The 19,974-nt window shown below is 46.4% G+C and overlaps 1 protein-coding gene across 5 annotated transcripts in view; it reads left to right on the forward strand.

The window, feature by feature from the left end:
• The window catches only part of VPS8 (VPS8 subunit of CORVET complex), an 818,099-nt gene that overhangs the window by 396,390 nt on the left and 401,735 nt on the right, over positions 1-19,974 (forward strand). For all 5 annotated transcript variants that reach the window (XM_029606199.1, XM_029606197.1, XM_029606196.1 and 2 more), the window contains one exon: positions 15,647-15,693. In XM_029606199.1, the coding sequence (XP_029462059.1) occupies positions 15,647-15,693 (47 nt within the window). The remainder of the gene's footprint in view (positions 1-15,646; positions 15,694-19,974) is intronic.

Raw genomic sequence — 19,974 nt, forward strand, 5'->3', positions numbered from 1 at the left:
AGGCCTGTATCCCCTGGACCCAGCTGAGCGAGAGTAATTACGTTTTCCAAAGATGGAAGCACTTGTGTGTGTTGTCACCAAGTGGGCGACTTTTCTAGTAGAAGGGGGAACAGCTTTAAAAAATGTTCATTATGGGAGATTGAGGCTATCCTTTAGCAGGCCTTTGAAGCAATAGCAATGAATTTGCAGATAGGTTCCAGGTTGCTCACTCTTGCTTATTGCTCTCCCAAGGGGTTGGTATATCTTGGGCAGTGATGGAACCAGCAGCTGCCTTTTTTGGCAGATGCGGGCTGTGATTGGTTCACACCTTAGTCACAGGAGTGACTTCGGTAATAGTGGCTAGACGTCCGCTGTGGCTGAGAAATTGGTCAGCCGGGTGAATTTTAAAAGGCCCGCACGCGCAAATACCAGCAGGTACGTGCATGGCCGGGCCATGTGTGCGCCAAACGCATTTTAGAAATTGCCCGACCATGCACGTATCTCCCGATACGCACAGAAGTGCCGGGCTTGATTAAGGGGCGGGCCAGGGTGAAGGTGGCCAGTACAGCGGTCATTAACTTCTGAGGAAGAAGAGAGCATGAGAAAGGAATTAGGAACATAGGTCCTCGTGGAGCGAGTACCGATTCCTATCCGCAATCTGCAATAGTAACTCATGAGGTCCGTACCTGCGATAACGTCTTAGACTGAAGAGAGCCTTAGCGATTAGGAACAATGGCCCTCGTGGAGCGAGTACCGGTTCCTATCTGTAATAGGACTCACTGTGTTCACGTCTGCAATCGCCTCCCGGTAGTAGGAGTCTTCTGAGTCTTCGGGAATGTAGGCCCTCGAGGAGAGAGTACTGGATCCCTTCCAACAATCTGAAATCAAGAATAGAGAGAGCGGAGCCCCCGAGGAGCGAGTACTCCTGGTAAGTTTGAAAAGGCCGAGCAGTGGAGAAGAATTCCCCTTGCTGACTCGGAGCGTAGTTGCAAGTAGCGTGGACTGCTGAAGCAAGTCCCGTTGGAGTTCCTTGCTAACTCGTTTGTAGTTAGCAAAGACCTTTTAAATTGAAAATGGATGAGGTCAGTACGGGGGGGACGACCCCGAGGTTTGCACCCTTGCTGGTACAAAGTCTGGAGCGCGCCCTTACATCATCAGGAACATGGTGGATCCGTAGCGTCAAGCCAGCCCGGGGACACCGGGACCAAGAAGCAGAGAGAAGCCGCGGCTGCAGCTGTCCATCTGAGTCGAAGGGAGTCGCCACAAAGGTAGAGAGGGTGGAGCGAAGGCGAGAATAGGCACGAACGCAACAAGATCACAACAGACCAATCGGTTCTGGAAGTGATACGAAAAGACCATGCAGTGGAATTTCACAGTGTTCCTCGGGACATGTTTATGGTATCTCCTTGCCACTCCCTGCACAAGAGGCAGGTGGTGGAGTGTACATAGTCAATGCTTCTCAGTCTGAGGGCTGTGGTTCCAATGCCCACTTCTCAAGAAAATACGGGCCAATATTCCATATATTTTGTTGTGCCCGAGATAGAGGGCTCTTTTTGTCCCATCCTGGATCTCAAAGGGTTCAACCGTCATTTGCAGGTGACTCATTTTTGCATGGAAACCTTGCACTCAGTGATAATGGCCGTGCAGTCGGGGGAGATTCTGACCACATTGGATCTGTCCGAGGCGTACCTACATATTCGCATCCTGCTAGAGCACCATCATGTTTTGCGATTCGCAGTTTTGAGGCGTTATTGGTTTCAAGTGCTGCCTTTTGGTCTGGCCATCACACCCAGAAGGTGTCACACATGGTGATCTCCTTGTTGCAGGAGCTTGGTTGGGTGGTGAACCTGGCCAAGAGCAGTCTTCAGCCATCTCAGTCACTAGAGCACCTCTGTGTTCGGTTCAACCCGAAGCAGGGCAGGGTTTTCCTGCCGGAGAGTCTTATTCAGAAGTTGTTGGCGCAGGTGCATCTGTTGATGAGCACAATATGTCAGACAGTGAGGTCCTATCTACAGGTGTTCAGATTGATAGCAGCGACCCTGGAAGTGGTGTTGTGGGCAAGGGCATATATGCATCCTCTTCAGTGCTCCCTGCTGTCTCGTTGGAGCCCATAGTCTCAGGACTATTCAATTCAGCTTCACCTGCTGATGGAGGTCTGCTCTCAACTACAGTGGTGGTTACAAGTGAATCATCCAAGAAAAGGGGACTGGATAGTACTTACGACAGATGTGAGGCTTCAGGGTTGGGGAGCTCACTGTCAGTAACTGACAGTGCAAGGGTGCTGAAGTGCAGAATAATCTCTCTGGAACATCAATCAGCTGGAAGCCCGGGTGGTCCGGTTGGCATGCTTGCAGTTCGGCAACAAGTTGCAGGGTCAAGCTGTCCGGATAATGTCGAACAATACGACAGTGGCCTACATCAATCGTCAGGGAGGAACCAAGAGCCAGCAAGTGTCACAGAAAATAGACCAACTTATGGAATGGGCGGAAGTGCATCTTTAGGAGATCTCAGCCTTGCACATTGCAAGAAAAGACAATATTGGAGCAGACTTTCTCAGCCGGCAAAGTCTGGACTCAGGAGAATGAGTATTGTCAGACAAGGTGTTTAAGCTAATAGTGGATCGCTGGGGCTTTCCCTTTCTGGACCTGCTGCAATTTCTTGCAATGCAAATGTTCCTCCGTTCTTCAGTCTAAAGAGAGATCCAAAGTCATTGGGCATCAATGCTTTCATGCAGGAATGGATGGGAGGACAAGCTGCTGTATGTTTATTCCCCTGTGGCCCATGATGGGCAGAATAGTTCTGAGGGTTGAGAGGCACAGAAGGATGGTGTTTCTGATGGCACCAGATTGGCCCAGGAGACTATGGTATGCAGATTTGCGAAGGCTCCTGGTAGACTCTCTCCTCCGATTTCTGGTGCACAGGGATCTGTTGCTGCAGAGGTCTGTTCTTTATGAAGATCCGACTCAATTTTGTCTTACGGTATGGGCCTTGAGAGAGTGCACTTCGTACAAGTGAGAATATTCTCCACTTCCATAGCCTATGTGCAGGCTTGGCGAGTTAATGAGGCTTGCTGTGAAGATCGAGGGGTTCTTCCTCATTCAGTTAAGATCCTGCTCATTTTGACATTTTTACAGGATGGGCTGAATAAAGGGTTGGCCCTTAATTCCTTAAAAGTACAGGTAGTGACTCTTTCCTGTTTCAGGGGTCAAGTGAATGGTGGTCCCCTTTCAGTTCATCCAGATGTGGCCCATTTTTTGAAAGGAGTGAAACATCTTTGTCCTCCCTTGCGATTACAGGTGCCCTTGTGGAGTCTTAATCTGGTTTTGGATTCTTAATGAGCCCTACGTTTTGACTAATGCGTAACCTTTCCTTGCGGTTGGTGACTTTGAAAATGGTGTTTCTTGTGGCGATTTGTTCTGCGTGTAGTATATCCAAGCTGCAGGTCTTGTCTTGCTGGGAGCCGTTCCTTTGCAATAAAGCTACATAGTGTTCCTTCCTTTTTTTGCCAAAAATGGTCTCGGATTTTCACTTGAATCAGTCCATTTCCCTGCCATCTATAGATAAGGAGAGAGAGATGCGGAGTAATTTGTCCTGTTGTGACCATTGGATGTTAAGAGATATATCATGAGGTATCTGGAGGTTTCTAGACCTCTCAGGAAGATGGATCGCCTGTTTGTCCTCCACTGTGGAAGTAACTAGGGTGAGCTGGAACATATAGCCACGCAGGAGGACCATAACACAATCATTCAGCAGCCAAAGGTGAGAAGCTGGATTCATCTGTTTGTCCCAAAGTAAAGGAAATTATCAGGTAAGTCGTAATTTCCCATTTCTTAGTGTCCAAACAGATGAATCCAGAACCAGTGGGAAATACCCAAGCTACTCCCAGATAGGGCGGGAGGCTACCTGCGGTCTAATCAAAACCACATGTGCAAAGGCTGCATCCTCCCGGACCTGCACATCCAGACGATACCTGAAAAAGGTGTGTAAGTAGGACCACATCGCAGCTCGGCAAATGTTGATGGGAGACAACAATCTAACCTCCACCCATGACAGTGCCTGAGCCCTAGTGGAATGAACCCTAACATGACTGGTCACATCCACATAATACAATCCTACTTATTACACATCGCTACGGGTTTTACAAAAACCTTTTTCATGGGTCTTGACAACTTTCTTCTGTTAATCCAGGTTTCCAGCTCAATCAAAGCTTGCCACCACTATGACACTATTATCTTTCATTCAAAGATTCCAAGGATTTCTCCCCATGTTTTTTTCCTTTCTCCCTTCCTGTTTATGATCCAGCCATCACAGCAGCAGGTTTCAGGAGGAAGCCATAGATTGGAGTTCCCCTTCAAAACCAAGTAGGCATGCTTCCTGAATCCCTCATGTAGGTGTCACTGTTGTACAATGGGCAGGATTCCCTCCCAAGGGATGAAAACTTTGCCTGTAAAGCCTTGACCAGCCCAGTGAGCAAAATGTGGACCCAGCAATTAAAAGTTTCATGAAATCTTAATATTTTTTGTTCAACGATATTTGTCTTTGCAGCTAAGCAGTAGTCGTCCTTAATATTACACATCTCTCTACCTCCTGACAGATGTACAAAGGGAATGTAGCTGAATTTAATGGAGAAAAGTAATAAAGGAAATAACTTTCAATTTCTGGTTATCATAATGATGAGATAAGAGCTCCATCCATATACTTGGAATACTATGAAAGTGTGGGTAAATAATCTAACCTGCTTGGTTCAAGGTCCATGAAGTTAGCTGAATTATTTTTATGTGGGTCATCAAAGTCTCTGTGCCATGTATGATATATGTATTCTTTGTTAAACACTTTACAAAACTTTGGACAAAACTGCCCTATCAGTGCTCTAATAATAGTAACAATTACCCTTAGAAACCTTATTGCTCTAGAGAAAAAGAAATTATGAGAAGGTGGCAGACCGTAAAACAGTCTCACCTATTAGAGCATGTCCATCATGTGCCTGAAGCAATGAGACTTTTGATCTTGCTTCTTGTTTTTCCTAAGCTGATTAGACTGTGGATGGTGTTGTGGTTACTAAAGATTTTAATTTCACATGAACAGTAAGATGGAACTGTCATAGAATTGGAAAGTGACTGTTCCTTGACCTCATGTAATTTTTCAGTTGATTTCACACATACATGCCAGCCTGTGTGTAGTGGGGTTAATTTAACACATTTAAAAGCTCTGCCTACAGTATGAGAATAGCAGATTTGATCAGTATGAGAAGAAATTGTGTGCTCATTCTGTTCAGACATCTGTCGAGATTTGGGTATGGAGGTGGAGAAGATAAGAAAATATAATTTCAATACATGCAAACAGGACAAATATAGTTAAATTTATGAAAAGAAGCAGTGTTATGCATTATAATGGGTCAGCATAGTTAAATGCACTAGGAATAGTGAAAGGAATGTTAAAGGACTATCGGTCCCATATATTGATCCACTATCCAACTTCCTAAATAAGCTGGATAAAGGGGAGAACTGGGCCCTCTCCTACAGCTATTGCCCGGTTTGATGATAACCTGGCACCTGGGGGGGGGGAACCTCCGCTGCTCTCCCCTCCCTGAATCTTATCTCCATGCACGCCGTATTGGGGGGGGGGGGGATGTGCATATTGTCTGGATGCCGCCGTGGAGCCCACAAGACTTCGGCAGACCACATGCACATGCGGCATCGGCACGACGGTCTGCGGCGCCTCGTGATGACATGCATGGGCCTATTTTAAAGGCCCAGCTGTCCTGATTTGCCATATTGGAGACATCACTAGCATCAGAGGTAGCCGGACACTCACCGCTCTACCGCCCAGTCTGAATTCACTGCTACTACCAGGCCCTTCCGACCTCCCCCCACCTAGTCAGCACCACGGTCAGCGGCATTTGCAGAAAGATCTGTGGCGAGATTCGGCGGTGCGGACGGCATCCATGTGGCCGGGCAGAGGCCAAACTATCCCCCACCTCCCCCTCCGGAAGCCAGCAGCCGATCAAGGATCAGATGACTGATAAGAGGAGGGCCGTTATTTTCAAGGGGGGTGGTGACAGAGTTGGGGAGCAGCACGGGCCGAGGCACAGCAGGAATTGGGCCAAAGATGCGTCACCCGAGCAGGAGCTGGTGCAGGGGGGTGAGGCTGAGAACGAGGTTAGACGTGGGTGACACGATCAGACGCAGTGCCGAGAGGGAGAGAGCAGAGCATCATTTCAGGGCCAACGGGCTGGGGAGGCGCAGCTGGAAGACATTTCACGGGAACGCTCTCCAAGGGGCAATACAGTAGCTGTGACAGACTTATTATGAGGACATGCATCCCCCTGCCGGTACCTCGACCGCAGCGGCATTAGAAGGACCGCAGACATCCGGGTGCCGTAGGCACATAGTAACATAGTAATCAAGGCAGAAAAAGACCAAAATGGTCCATCTAGTCTGCCCAACAAGCTTCCCAAGATAGTAACTACCGCTCCATGCAGGTTACCCCCACGTTTATGTTAAGGGTAGTAACTGCCGCTGCATGCAGGGTTACCCCCAACATAAGAACATAAGAAATTGCCATGCTGGGACAGACCAAGGGTCCATCAAGCCCAGCATCCTGTTTCCAACAGAGGCCAAAAACCAGGCCACAAGAACCTGGCAATTACCCAAACACTAAGAAGAACCCATGCTACTGATGCAATTAATAGCAGTGGCTATTCCCTAAGTATAATTGATTAATAGCCATTAATGGACTTCTCCTCCAAGAACTTATCCAAACCTTTTTTAAACCCAGCTACACTAACTGCACTAACTACCTTCTCTGGCAACAAATTCCAGAGCTTTATTGTGCGTTGAGTGAAAAAGAATTTTCTCCGATTGGTCTTAAATGTGTTACTTGCTAACTTCATGGAATGCCCCCTAGTCCTTCTATTATTCGAAAGTGTAAATAACCGAGTCACATCTACTCGTTCAAGACCTCTCATGATCTTAAAGACTTTTTTATTTATTCCCATCCTCTAGCCTTTAGGGATCCATGGTCTTGCAACTGTCCCCGGAGGTCTTCCTTGGTTTGGGCAGGCCATGGGGTGAGCATTTCCCACCGGATTCAGTGTGGGGGGGGGGGGGGTTATTCGGGAGCTCACCAGGCCTGATATGGCCCAGACATCAACAGATACAGGAGGAGACGCCGGGGGCGAGTTCCCAGGAGAGCAGCGTACAGTCGGTTCACAAGAATCCCAGCTGCGCAATGGCCTCACGGCTACCCGAGCTACCTGGGGGCATATTCGTACCACTCACCCTTCTGGCCTGCATACTTTAACACTGTTCCCGCGGCAGGGTTGGCCAGTCAGGTCACCACCTTGGAAGCGAACTGCACAGACCGGACGGAGGTTGTACAGTGAGCTCAGGGTGTCGCCGTGCTGGGGACGTTGGAAGTGCATCTGTGCGAGGACCCATCTGGAGGAGGACCCAGATCGATGGATGTGCCACGTGGGGCAGAGCAGTGAGAAGCAGAGGAGAGTGGGCACCCCAGACAATGACTACTCCCGCCGGCAGGTCGGGAGCATCATCAGAGGCTGGGACCCAGCAAAGGAACCGGCAGCTTTCCGCCTGCAGCAGGCAATGTCCAAGGCGTTGAGGGTAGCAAAGTGGGTAAAAGGTCCGAAGGAGCGGTCAAGACAGGGCTGGTAGTGCAGAGCAAGAAGAGGAAGCGCGGCAAGAAGCAGGCCGCACAGAACGAGTCTAGCTCCAGCGATTCCTCCGAGTCGGCCAGCACTGATTTGTCGGGTGATGAGGGCAGGTCTAAGCCTTCGGTCAACCCAGACAAAGCAAATAGGGGCCTTCCCGTGCTTACCACATTGACTCAATTGTGGGAGAGCATTCCCAGAGAGCTGTGTAGAAAGATCAAGAAGCATATTTATGTAGATATTTCACCTTAGAAGAAGGGCGATAGGAAGAGGAGCAAGGGTCGGGATGCGGTGAGTGGGTCGGGATGACAAGGTACCTAGGAACATAGTTAATTGGACCAGGGCTTTCCTAAGGATGATCAGCGATATGGGACAGAATGATCTTAGCCAATACAGACCCACGTTGAGTTATGCTGACACAATACTCAAGGCAGGGGTGGGCACTTCTGGTCCTCGAGGGCCACAAACCAGTCTGGTTTTCAGGATATCCCTAATGATTATGCATGAGAGAGATTTGCATGCACTCTGCCTCAGTTGTATGCAAATCTATGTCATGCATATTCATTAGGATATCCTAAAACCTCGACAGGTTTGTGGCCCTCGAGGACTGGAATTACCCACCCCTGACTCAAGGCTTATAGAGAGTATGAAGGGTGGGCATGGTTGAACTATGATGAGCGCTTTGAGGGACAGTATGGAAAAGAATAGGTTCATGTCATGGGGCATACAAGACGTGGGACTCTGGCTGAGGCAGATGAAGAATAAAGCACCAGATGCAGGTATGAGGGCTTCGGCTGCCCATAAACCTAGCAGTCAGGTCGTCCCTTTGCCCGTGCCTGGCAATAACAAGGTCTGCTGGCACGCTTGTTCGGTGTGTGTGGGTTTCCATCCGGAAGTTCAGTGCAGAAAGAGGCTTAATGCTGGGAGTTCTACCAAAGCCAAATGAGGGCGAGTCGCATGGGAGAGCTCCAACTCCGATTAAATTGGGCAGTATGATGGCATGGCTTGATTTATACCCCAAGCGGCACGTGGCTGTTAAGGTCCTGCAGGGATTTCGTTGGAGGTTCCAAATTAATTTCCAGGACAAAATTCCCAGGGGTGCGGTTCGCAATGCGAGTTCGGCGTTGCGGCACATGGAGGTCTTGCAGCAGAAGATTAGCGATGAGATAGCTCTAGGCAAGATGGCTGCCCCCTTCACGGACCCACCATTCGCAGAAATGATTTGTTCTCCCCTGGCGGTGGTTCCCAAAAAGAAGCCGGGGAAATTTAAGCCAATTCAAAATTTGTCGAATCCACTGGGGAGGTCCGTTAATGACCACCTGCCATGGGGCGAGTGATCCGTACAATACACATCATTCGACAGCGTGATAATTCTGTTGAGGAGATGCGGGAAGGGTGCATTAATGTCCAAGACCGATTTTGAATCTGCATTTAGGTTCTACCCGTACATCCGGGCAGTTTCCCTCTGCTCGATTTCCGATTCAAGGGGCAATACTTTTACGACAAATCCATGCCAATGGGATGTGCGGTGTCATATGCATCCTTTGAGTTGTTCAGTTCCTTTTTACATTGGGTGGTCGAGCAGAGGACTGGCATCCCTAACATTATTCATTACTTGGACAACTTCCTGTTTGTCGGCCCCGGTGGGTCCAATACTTGCACTAGGTTATTAGGCAAATTTTAGGATATGGTGCTGAGTTTGGAGTTCCGTTAGCAAGGGACAAGACCGAGGGCCCCTCCACGATTCTGTCCTTCTTAGGTATTGAGTTGGATACTCAGGTGATGGTATCCAGGTTATCAGCCGACAAGTTATGCAAGCTGAAGGAAATGATTAGAAATGCTTTAGTGGCATAGAAGATGACTTTGAATGGCATACAGTCGCTCATCGGTAGTCTTAATTTTACATGCCGAGTCATCCCCATGGGAATGGTATTTCTCCATTGGTTTCATGAACTACTGTGAGAATTAGCAGGCTGCATCACTTCATTCGCATGTCCGTGGCCATGAAGAGGGATTTGGAAGTTTGGGCCAATTTCCTGGGTGAATTCAATGGGGTGTCAATTTTGCAGGAACTCCCAGTATCCAACCATGATTTGGGTATATACTCCGATGCCCTGGGCGGTTGGGGATTTGGGGTATACTTTCAAGGTTCATGGTGCACCGAACCCTGGCCATTGTTATGAAGGGAAATAGGTTTGACAAGGAACATAATGTTTCTCGAGTTATTTCCTGTATGGGTGGCCCTGGTTATATGGGGCGAGCAGCTGGCCAATAAAAGAATAATATTTTGATGCAACAACCGAGCTGTCATGGAAGTTATCAATAGGCATTCTGCGAAGTGCCCTATGGTTGGTGAGTTGTGCAGGGAAGTAGTTCTGCAGTGTTTGCGCTTAAACATGACCATTAGGGCACATCACATGCCCGGCACAAGCAATGGCATAGCTGATTCCCTGTTGCGCGCTAAATGGGATTCATTTCACATGCAGGTTCCAAGCACAGATGAGGAAGCCATGAGTTTCCTGGAGTACCTATGGACCATTGGGATATGACCACCAGGGAATTGCTATGCAATGCGGTCACTCCTGCTATTTGGACCACCTATTCTCGCAGATACAAGCGTGTACAAACATTTTTGAAAGGGCTCAGTTGGGCACAGGGCCCGGTCCCAGCAAACATGATTGTTTAATATATTGCTAGGGCAAAGGAAGCGGGGGTCTCCAGGGGCATGTTAGCCAACCACCTCGCTGGATTTGCCTTTTTCGCCAAAGTGCAAGGGTGGGGCAACCCCACCAGGTCCTTCTTGGTACAGAAGATGCTGGCTGGATGAGCCCGCTGGTCGGGTCATAAGAAGGACGGCCGGAAGCCTATTTCACACAAGTTGCTCACCTCTTTAGAGCAGCATTCTCCCTGGCCTTTTTCAGAGCATTGATGGTGAGCGAGTTAGTAGCCGCCTGCAAAGCGGACATCGGTCAAATCAGCTTACTTGCAGGTATCATATGTATTAAGGGCGGGTGGTGATGGTTGTAATACACTGTTCGAAAACTGATCAGGAGGGCAGGGGGATCACGTTATGTCTGAGGTAGGTCGAATCTTAGGTCACGTGTCTGCTGAGTAACATTGACCATTATTTGGCATGCAGAGCGACGGGGGACAATTACTTGCTGGCGCATGCCGATGGGGCACCACTCATGAGGTATCAGTTCATGACAGTGCCAAAGAAGGGATTGGCCCATTTGGGTTTGAAACTGAGGGAGTTCAGAATTCATTCCTTCAGTATCACTGCAACGACCAGTGCTGCTAGGGCTAGTTTATGTGTGGAAACAATATAGAGAATAGGAAGATGGAAGTCTGTGGCGGTTAACCTATACGTTAGAGGCAGGGAGAGGGTAATTAACAATGTCATCATTTATGTTTCAGGGGGACCCAACGGGCAAAGGACCATCTGGATTATTGGATACTCCTTCTTTCATTGGGCAGCCAGGAGGGCGAGATAGATGCCGTACGGGACACACCTTGGGCTGGCACCGTATGGGGTCCGCCTCGACTGGATTGCTAATCGCAGTATGCTGTGGGAGCAACTGTTACCATTGCTGAGGCAGCGCACAGCGGCGTGTGCTCAGCTGCAGGTCATTGTTATTCACTTAGGTGGGAATGATCTAGGCAGAGTACCCACCAGACAGCTATTGAAGGCAATATGGGAGGACTTCAAGTTGAAAGCCGCGCTATTCAAGCACAGCTGCTTTGTATGGTTAGATGTCACACCGCGGAAGAAATGGGGAAATTCGAGGGTATGGAATAGGGTCGTCAGATTCAGCATGAGTGGGCTGATATTCAATGCGAAGGGCTGTTTCAGGGTGATTTGGTTCATTTTTCCGACATAGGGCAAGACCTATTTAATAACTCACTGCAGGAAGAGTTGGAAGTATGCTTGGGCATCATGGCATACACAGCCGCAGCTATGGTTGGGGAGGTATGAGGCAAGTCACCAACTGCCTCATGCCGGTGGTAGGATACCCGGACTGTGGTGGCAAGGCAATATGATGCCGGACTTGCTGCCTGGGGGGAAATGGTGGGTTATGTCCGGCATAGGATGGTTGCCAATGGGTTTGTGGGGTGCTGCAACGCCCGGCGGTGTGGCCCCCCTTGCTTGACGTGGCGGGGGGACCGGATGCACCGAGCTTCTTGATTGACTGTAGCGGACAGCCGATTGGGGCAGCGTGGTGATACCGCAAGGTTCCCACGGCTCGGGTACTATAGGTATTGTTTTGGTTTTAGTCAATAAAGCTGCAGCCTTTGTTACCCACTACTGAGTTTCGATTAATTATTTTGGTGGGGGAGAAAATGCAGGGAAGTGGAAGGGGATGCGAAGCATCCTAGCTGCCAGCGTAAAGGGGAGAACTGCGCCCTCCCGCCCCAGCCATTGCCAGTTGATGATAACCTGGTGCCTGGGGGGGGGGGGAGAACCTCTGCCACTCTCCCCTCCCCGAGTCTTTCCTCCATGCACGCCGTACAGGAGGGGGGCGGGGACGTGCACAGTGCCCGGATGCCGCCACGAATCCTGCCAGAGCCCAGGAGACTTCGGCGGGCGGCATTGGCGCGATGGTCCGCGGCGCCTTGTGATGACGTGTGCGGGCCTAATTTAAACGCCAAGTATATTGGAGATGGCGCTTGCATCCCCACGCTCCCACCCTCAATTTTATATATAGTTGGTTTGGGGCTTAGCTCCACAGGCAGTTTGAGTATTCTTTGTTAGATAGATATTTATTTATTTATTTATTATTTTTATATACCGATGTTCCTGTATAATATACATATCACACCGGTTTACAAGGAAATAAAACTGTCGCCTCGCGGGCGGCTTACATTAAAACAAATAATAGCTTAGGGGGAACTTACAAAGAACAATCATTTCTAATTAAGTAACAAATAGAGAACTAATCTGAAAACCTATGTACAGAAGGAGATAGAACAGTTCTGTGATATTGTATTGTTACCTTGTTTGATGTCGCAGCTTTGAGGTTAATGTAAACAGGGCAGGATACCCGAGCTGTGATGGTGAGGCAATGTGATGCCGGGCTTGCTGCCTGGGAGAAAACAGTGGGTTATATCCGGTATAGGGCAGTTGCCAATGAGTTTGTGGGGCGCAGCAGTGCCTGGAGGTGTGGTCCCTCTTGCTCGATGGGGGAGGAGGGGGGGGGGCGGATGCACCGAGCTGTCTTGCTTGACTGTGACGGATGGCCAAATGGGGCAGCACAGTGATACAGAAGGTTCCCATGGCTCGGGTACTATAGGTATCGTTTTGTGTTTTAGTCAATAAAGCTGTGGCCTTTGTTACCCACCATTGAGTTTCATTGTCTTATTTGGGCGGGGAAGAAACTTCAGGGAGATGGAAGGGGCAGGAAGCATTTTGGCTGCTAGCGTTAGTTAATCCAACTAACTTGACCACAACTGAATATACTTTGCTATCTTAAAGTTAGCTGCCTAGCGCTGAGTATTGGCATTTTATCTGGCTAAACCCTAAATGCTCTAAGCTGTGATGTTTCATCGTGGGAGAGGTCCCGCTATCCCGGCAGAGTGTTGCTGCCATAGAGGGGCCCCTCCCCTGAAAAAACATTGTGGCTGTATGGCTCTTTCTTTTTGTCTTGCGGCCAAACACTATGGGGCAAAAGAATGCGCTGAGCGGCCCTTTAACGTGATGGCGGCCCTAACCTCACGGGGCCACCATCGCCTTAAAGAGCTGCTGGCCCAAAAACGTGCAAATGGGGAGGTAGAGTGGGGGTCAGTGCTGAGCCCTGTCTCAACCCAGGGCCACCAGTCGAAGTAGTCCAATTCTCCCAAATGTTGTTTAAATAAATAAATAAATAAACCGGGGGGGGGGGGGGGGGGGGCGGAACCAAGATGGTCACCTGAGAGAACGCTACTCCTCGCGCTGCTCTGCAATCTCCTCGAGAATCTTTTGCTGTTGCCGTTCTGCGGATTACCTTTCTGCCATGCTGCATAAGAGGAAGGGGAAGTTTAGGGTTTTTCCGTCTGAACCTAACTTCCCTGCGGACCAGCGATCCATCTGCGAGTTTGCAATCCCCACTATAGAATTGAGGGCTTCCAGCCCCGCTGATGAAACAGAGAGAGGAGCTCTGTTTTCACCTGGGGAAATATCCTTGAGCCCTCCCGACCCACGACATCAGTTGATGGCTTCTCCCTCAGGTGACGCTGCCAGTGCTGAGGCAGCGAGAGGGAAGCGTTGTCGGTCTGCCTCTGCCGGATGGAGCTGCCAGCGTTATGCCTGATCGGGCATTGACTTCTATTCCTGCTGAGCGGCTGGAGATCCCCGCAGAGATGTTCTCCCGGTTACATCTATTGGGAGTGTTTTTGCTGCTGAGTTGGGACAGTAGGTCAGTCTTCCCAGGAGCTTTTGAGACCGGCTGTTGTCATCCCTGTGGGATTTAATAGCAGGTATGTCCTCTACTTTTAAGGAGCAGACCCAACGTTTAGAAACTGTTTCTTTAAAATTGGATATGGTTTCTCAAGAACACCAGCGAATTCTTCAGGATCATTCTACTTTTATTCAGAAGCTGGAGAAAGATTTTAAAAATCTAAAGGATACCAATGCAGCTATTATCCGGGAACATTTGTCCTCTGTTAGGAGGTTGTAAGTTTTGGAAAATTCTCTCTGTCATTTGAATTTGTGGCTGCTTAATTTCCCAAAGGTTCTTGGTGAACTGCCTTTGATTATTTTAAAAAAAAAAAAATATCTGGCTGAAATATTAGATTCCCTCGGACCTGGTTCCAGCTACTAAGAAGATTGCTTTTCTTTCTCAGAGCAAAGTTTGCCACAGCCTAATAATGAAGTGAACTTCTCCAACTTACCATATCTGAATATTTAGAAAACTCTTCTGTAGAAGTTACTGGTAGATTAACTTTGTTAGTTACTTTTTTCTCTGAGCAAAACTTAAATCTTGTTATGCGTTACTATTTCAAGAATATAAATATTTCCTTTCTGGGGGGTGTAGTTCGCGTCTATCCAGACTTAGCTAAGTCTACCCAGATGCACCGGAAGGCCTTTTTGAATATGAGATCTGAAGTTACTTCTCTTGGTGCAAGTTTTCTTTTGCGATATCCATGCAAATGCATAATTAAACTACAGGGTAACACTTATATTTTTTTTAATGCTGAACAGTTGTGGGAGTTCCTGAATGCTAGGATGTCAGTACCTGCTATTAATTTATAGTGCTAGTGGGTCATAAAGTGAGTTGTGATTGTGGGTTGTTGGTTGATTTTTTTTTCTCATGCTGCAATTTTTCCTCTTATACTGAGTTTTCATTGTTCTCTTATCCTTTATCCTCCCCCCTCTGAATTTCCTCTATGATGAAAGAGAGTCTGTAATGTTGCTTTTGTACTGATCATCTAGGAGCAATTATATGTTTCCTTGAATTGTATTCTCTAAAAATTTATTTCACAAAGTATTACTTTGTGGTTGTAATAATAAAGCTTAATAAAGAAAACACTGGAAATAAATAAATAAATATTCAGCGATGGCCCTGGCCTCCTTCCCCCACCCAAAAGTTAAAACAAAAATCTGGCCACCCGCTACCATACCTGCCCCCCAAGTGACCGCGACCTCCCCCACCTCCCATGTGACAGTGATAGCCCCCTCCCCCACTCCCCAATTGACAGAGATACTCCCCAACCCCCCAAATGACAGCGGCCTCCCCCCTGACAGTGTTAAAAAAAAAAAAAAAAAAAAAAAAAAAAAGGTCCCTGGCTCTCACCCTTCCCCCACCCCCTAAAAAGGGTCACAGTGGTTGAAAATTATATCCAAGCCAAAGCCAGCTTCCATTGATCTGAACGATGATACTGACAATCCATCTGCTAGGTAAAATGTTAAACCAGCTGATGAAGATTTCAATGTGTTTATATTTCTCTCACGTGATTGACTTTTATTAGTATATAGAATATTGTCATGATTGTGTTTTATCAAGGTTATCTTTTTCCTTTCAGGATCCATTTTTACTTTTCCAGTTTTTGAAGAATGTCTTGGAGCCCAGGTATGTGAATTAATGCAGGATCGCTTAATAGGAAGTGCTAATGATTTATCAGTTTGAGGGAAGAAAGGTGACACTATGGATTAATATCTTTAGTCATCCATTTCTCAAACTTTGGTTCAGTGTAGAGGTGACATGAGTTTGGTCTTAGTCTTTTCACTGTTCAGTGCATCACAAAGCATTGTGTAACAAGGTAAAAGTCATACTTAAGGAAAACTAAATCTTTAATCCCAGCACTGTGGACGATTAAGATTATAGTACATCATTGTATAGGAATCCTGTATTAGGGTCTTACATATCACAGCTGAGTTACTGTTAGAGTTGTGTGAGCATAGGACTAGAGTTGTGGCAGTTTTAAGTAAAAATAAATTGATAGTATTTATGGTATGTTCTTTGTGACATAATGTTCAGCAATTTATTGAATAAAAATGGTTCAATAAATTGCCAGACCCATTTGAGACCCTGGTTTTATAAACATGTAAAATAAAATGGATGATATGCTCAACAAAATGACTTCTAGGCAGGTCTGGTTCTTCTATTAAGCAAACCAGGGTGCCAGAATTGGGGGATTGAGGAGGGGTGGGCATAGCAAAAACCTCCAGGTGTTGCTCATCCATTTTTAAGGTACAGCTCTACAAGAGAGAAGGGAACTGGTGCTGACTAGCTGCGGGAGGTGGAGACAGAAAGGAAGCTGGGTGGGTAGGAGAGTGGTGGAGAAAGAGTGCTGGGCAGGTGAGGGTGGAGTGGAGAAAGGGTATCTTGGTCAGACAGAAGGTGGAGAGAGAGGATGCTGGACACTGCAAAACACAACAGCTTTGAACACAAGTATGGTAAGACTGTGATGTAAAAAAGCTTGTAAAATAAAGGGGTGGTAAAGAGATTGGGGTGATGCTTCTGTGCTGAATGCAGGTAGTGAAGGGCAGAAGAAAAGAGAATGCTGGGGAGGAAAAGACAGGAGAGATGCTGGAAAGAGAGATCAAGAGAAGAGATGCTGGGCACTGTGGATAAGGACAAAAGAGAGGGGGGAGAAGGACATGACAGAAGGTGAGAAGAGAGTGAGAGGTGAATGCATAGTGCAGGGAGAGAAGGGGGGATGCTATGCCAGGCATGCTAGGGATAGGCAGATATGTAAAGAGAAAGGGTGCAAGATTGAAAGTCTGCCTATGGTGCCTAGTACCCTTGCATCAGCCGAGCCCCTAGGAGATTTGCAGGGACAGTGTAAGCAATATACAGTACCATTTATTGCATACTTTCACGGTTGCTATGGCACAGTGCACTAATTATCTTTAGTTGAAACATTTTGTGACTGTAGAATGTAGAACCTTGAAATTTAAAGCAATGATACAGTTACAGCCACTAGTGTAACTAGCAGAAATGGTATGGACAGTGCACTCTAAGGAACCAAAGCATATCATGTAGGAATGTGAGCATATGAAGGTGTTTTGTTTGTCAGATAAAACCCGCTTTGGATAAGACATTCTTTCCCAGGACCAGTCAATGATAGTATAAGCATGGCTTGTGTTTATAAGCCATACATAAAGAATAAAGAAGCTAAAGATCTGCTTTCTAGAATAGTGGTTCCCAAACCTGGCCTGGAGAACCCCCAGCCAGTTGGGTTTTCAGGATATCCACAATGAATATGCATGAGATAAAGTTGCATGCACTGCCTCCATAGCATGCAAATTTTATCTCACACATATTCATTGTGGATATCCTGAAAACCGGACTGGTTGGGGGCCCCCAGGACAGATTTGGGAACCTCTACTCTACAAGAAAGAACAGAGAGGAAAATATGATACAAACCTTCAAATATCTAGTAGGCTTCAGTAAAGTACCAAAAGATAACATTTTGCATAGAAGGAAAAGCTCAGGGATAATGGGTCATCATATGAAAGTGAAGACAGAGGCTGGCTGTTGCATACCTAAACAGACTGCCTACAGAGGTGGCAGGAGCTCAAAACTTACAATCCAAAAGGGACACCAAAATGGTTACTAAAGCCTAGATTTCAGTAAAGAATCACTTAGTCCACCTGGTTTGCCCATTTGTGCCTCTACTGTGTTGTTACAGGTCTTAATAGATCTGTGGTATTCTCCATCCCTCTGCCATTAAGGTCATTATGTGCTTGTTCTATATATCTTTGAATCCTGCCTTTCCCCTAGCCCTTTAATACATTCGAGTATCCTTGGCTTGTAAATTTCTTATGATGTAAGTTGGATAGCCTTTCAGGCTGAGACACAGTGGTAGTGCTAACCAATATAGCTATTTAATCTAGTAACCAATATTTAAAAGTAAACTGCAAGCTAAGGCATATTTATGCTGCATGCAATGACATGTTTGTACTTTCTATTCTTATGGTTCCTAATTTTGGAGGTAATTTTCAAAAGCATTTGTGCATAAACCCCAGTTTGTGCATGTATATCGTCCTTTGAAAATCAACCAGGGAGGTTGTGCAGGAAAAAGCATATGAGAAACACGATTTCATGCTAACTTTTCCCCAGACTCGCCATAGGCATTGAAAGGGGTGGAGCTGGGGTGGGGAAAGCATTTACAGGCATATTTTTTTATTTTCAAATCATGCATATAAAATGTTCCACCTGTTTGGGAGCAAATGTAAGTTTGTGGGAGTGTATCTGTGTACATATCAGGTTAACCCAGGAATTTTTATTTTTTATTTATGCAGTTTTACATATACATAAACCAAGAATACTCTTGTTAAGAAAACAGAGTTTGATAATTATATAGCAGTGTTCAGAAGAAGAAAAAAATATCAGAAATTGTAGTCATTGTCAAATTCAATCCAAGTCCACTAGAAAGGGATCCAGACACAATTCAAGGAAAATATAATTAAGAATACGTATCACGTACGGGGATAAATTAATTGACGCAAACCTGACTGTCTAGAAGCATTCAAGTAACTACAGCACGAAGAGAAGATCTTTCCAGCGGTACCTTAACAGATAAGAAAAGAGATAACTGTGTGGGCTGAAAAAATATAAATGAATCACCCTTATATTTAGGGAAACATTTACAGGGAAATTTCAGAAAGAAAAATGCCCCCAATTGCACAACTCTAGGTCTAATAATTAAGAATTGTTGCCTCTCTTTCTGGGTCTGTTTAACTGCATCTGGGAAGATTCTAACCTTACAATTTATGAAAATCTCTGAATGATGTCTGAAGAATAAGCATAAAACCCAATCCCTGTCAGGTTCTAGAAGAAAATGACAAATCAAAGTTGCATGAAGAAACCCCTTCATTGTCAGACTTTTCTAACATAGCAGCTTTTAAATGGAGGTAGGTAATACACCTTACAAATAAGAGGGAGAACTTGTTCTGGAGTCTTGAGTATCTCTAAAAATAATTTTTCACCATGTCCTTTGATGTTATCACAGGACTTTTAGGAAAGTTAAGGAGTCTCAAGTTTTTTCTTCTCATAAGATTTTCCAAATTTTCCATTTTATATAACAACTGATTTTCCTTAATATGACTGTTGCGAAACATTTACTGACTCAACTTCCCATTTAATAGATTCAGAACTAGTGTCAGAATTAGTTTTAAAAGGTTCCAACACAGAAACCAGAGTTTTCATATCTGCAATTTTTGCTGCCAGAGGGTTAAGTTGAGCAGTAATCAAAAGCCCCAAACCTTCGATGGCTTCCCAAATAGTCTCCAGTTTAAACCGGGTAGACCTTACCAGGGAGAATCTCATTGGGGGTACAGGAGCATCCATAGTAGAAGTAAAAATGTTGTCTTCTTTATCTGATCTGGAAATGCTAATGGCAGTCGCTGGTACTGCAGTCAAACCTCCGTCCAGTCTCTGCACGAGAAAGTATCGCTCTGGCATCATTGGCCTACGATATTTCACTTCCGGGAGTCAATGGCCTTACACCAGATGGGTTCAATGGGGGAATCCTTTCAGCTGGAGAGAGAGCGGTGAGTGAATCAAAGGAAAGGGCGAGTGATTCCTTTTCTCGCCCATTTCCCAGTGATTCATCCTCTGGTGATAATGGTCTCTGCACTACATGTGCATCCATCGGGCTTCGCTGAGGGGGTTCAGGAGGGGCTGCAAAGAAGACCCTCTCTTTAGCCTGTCTCTTGCGGCCATTATATGAGGCATCAGCAAGCGGAATTAATCAAAGAAACAGAGAGACTGCCCCACACACAAAGTGTTACGACACCGTTTTGGATCCCCCCGGTAACCCAGAAATTTTCAAAGTGTATTTATGTGCATAAGTCTGTTTTGAAAATTCAGACTTAAGATTTTAGCTCTGTGTGATCTGCTGAA

This window comes from Rhinatrema bivittatum, chromosome 6, assembly GCF_901001135.1.
Source record: "Rhinatrema bivittatum chromosome 6, aRhiBiv1.1, whole genome shotgun sequence".
NCBI lineage: Eukaryota > Metazoa > Chordata > Amphibia > Gymnophiona > Rhinatrematidae > Rhinatrema > Rhinatrema bivittatum.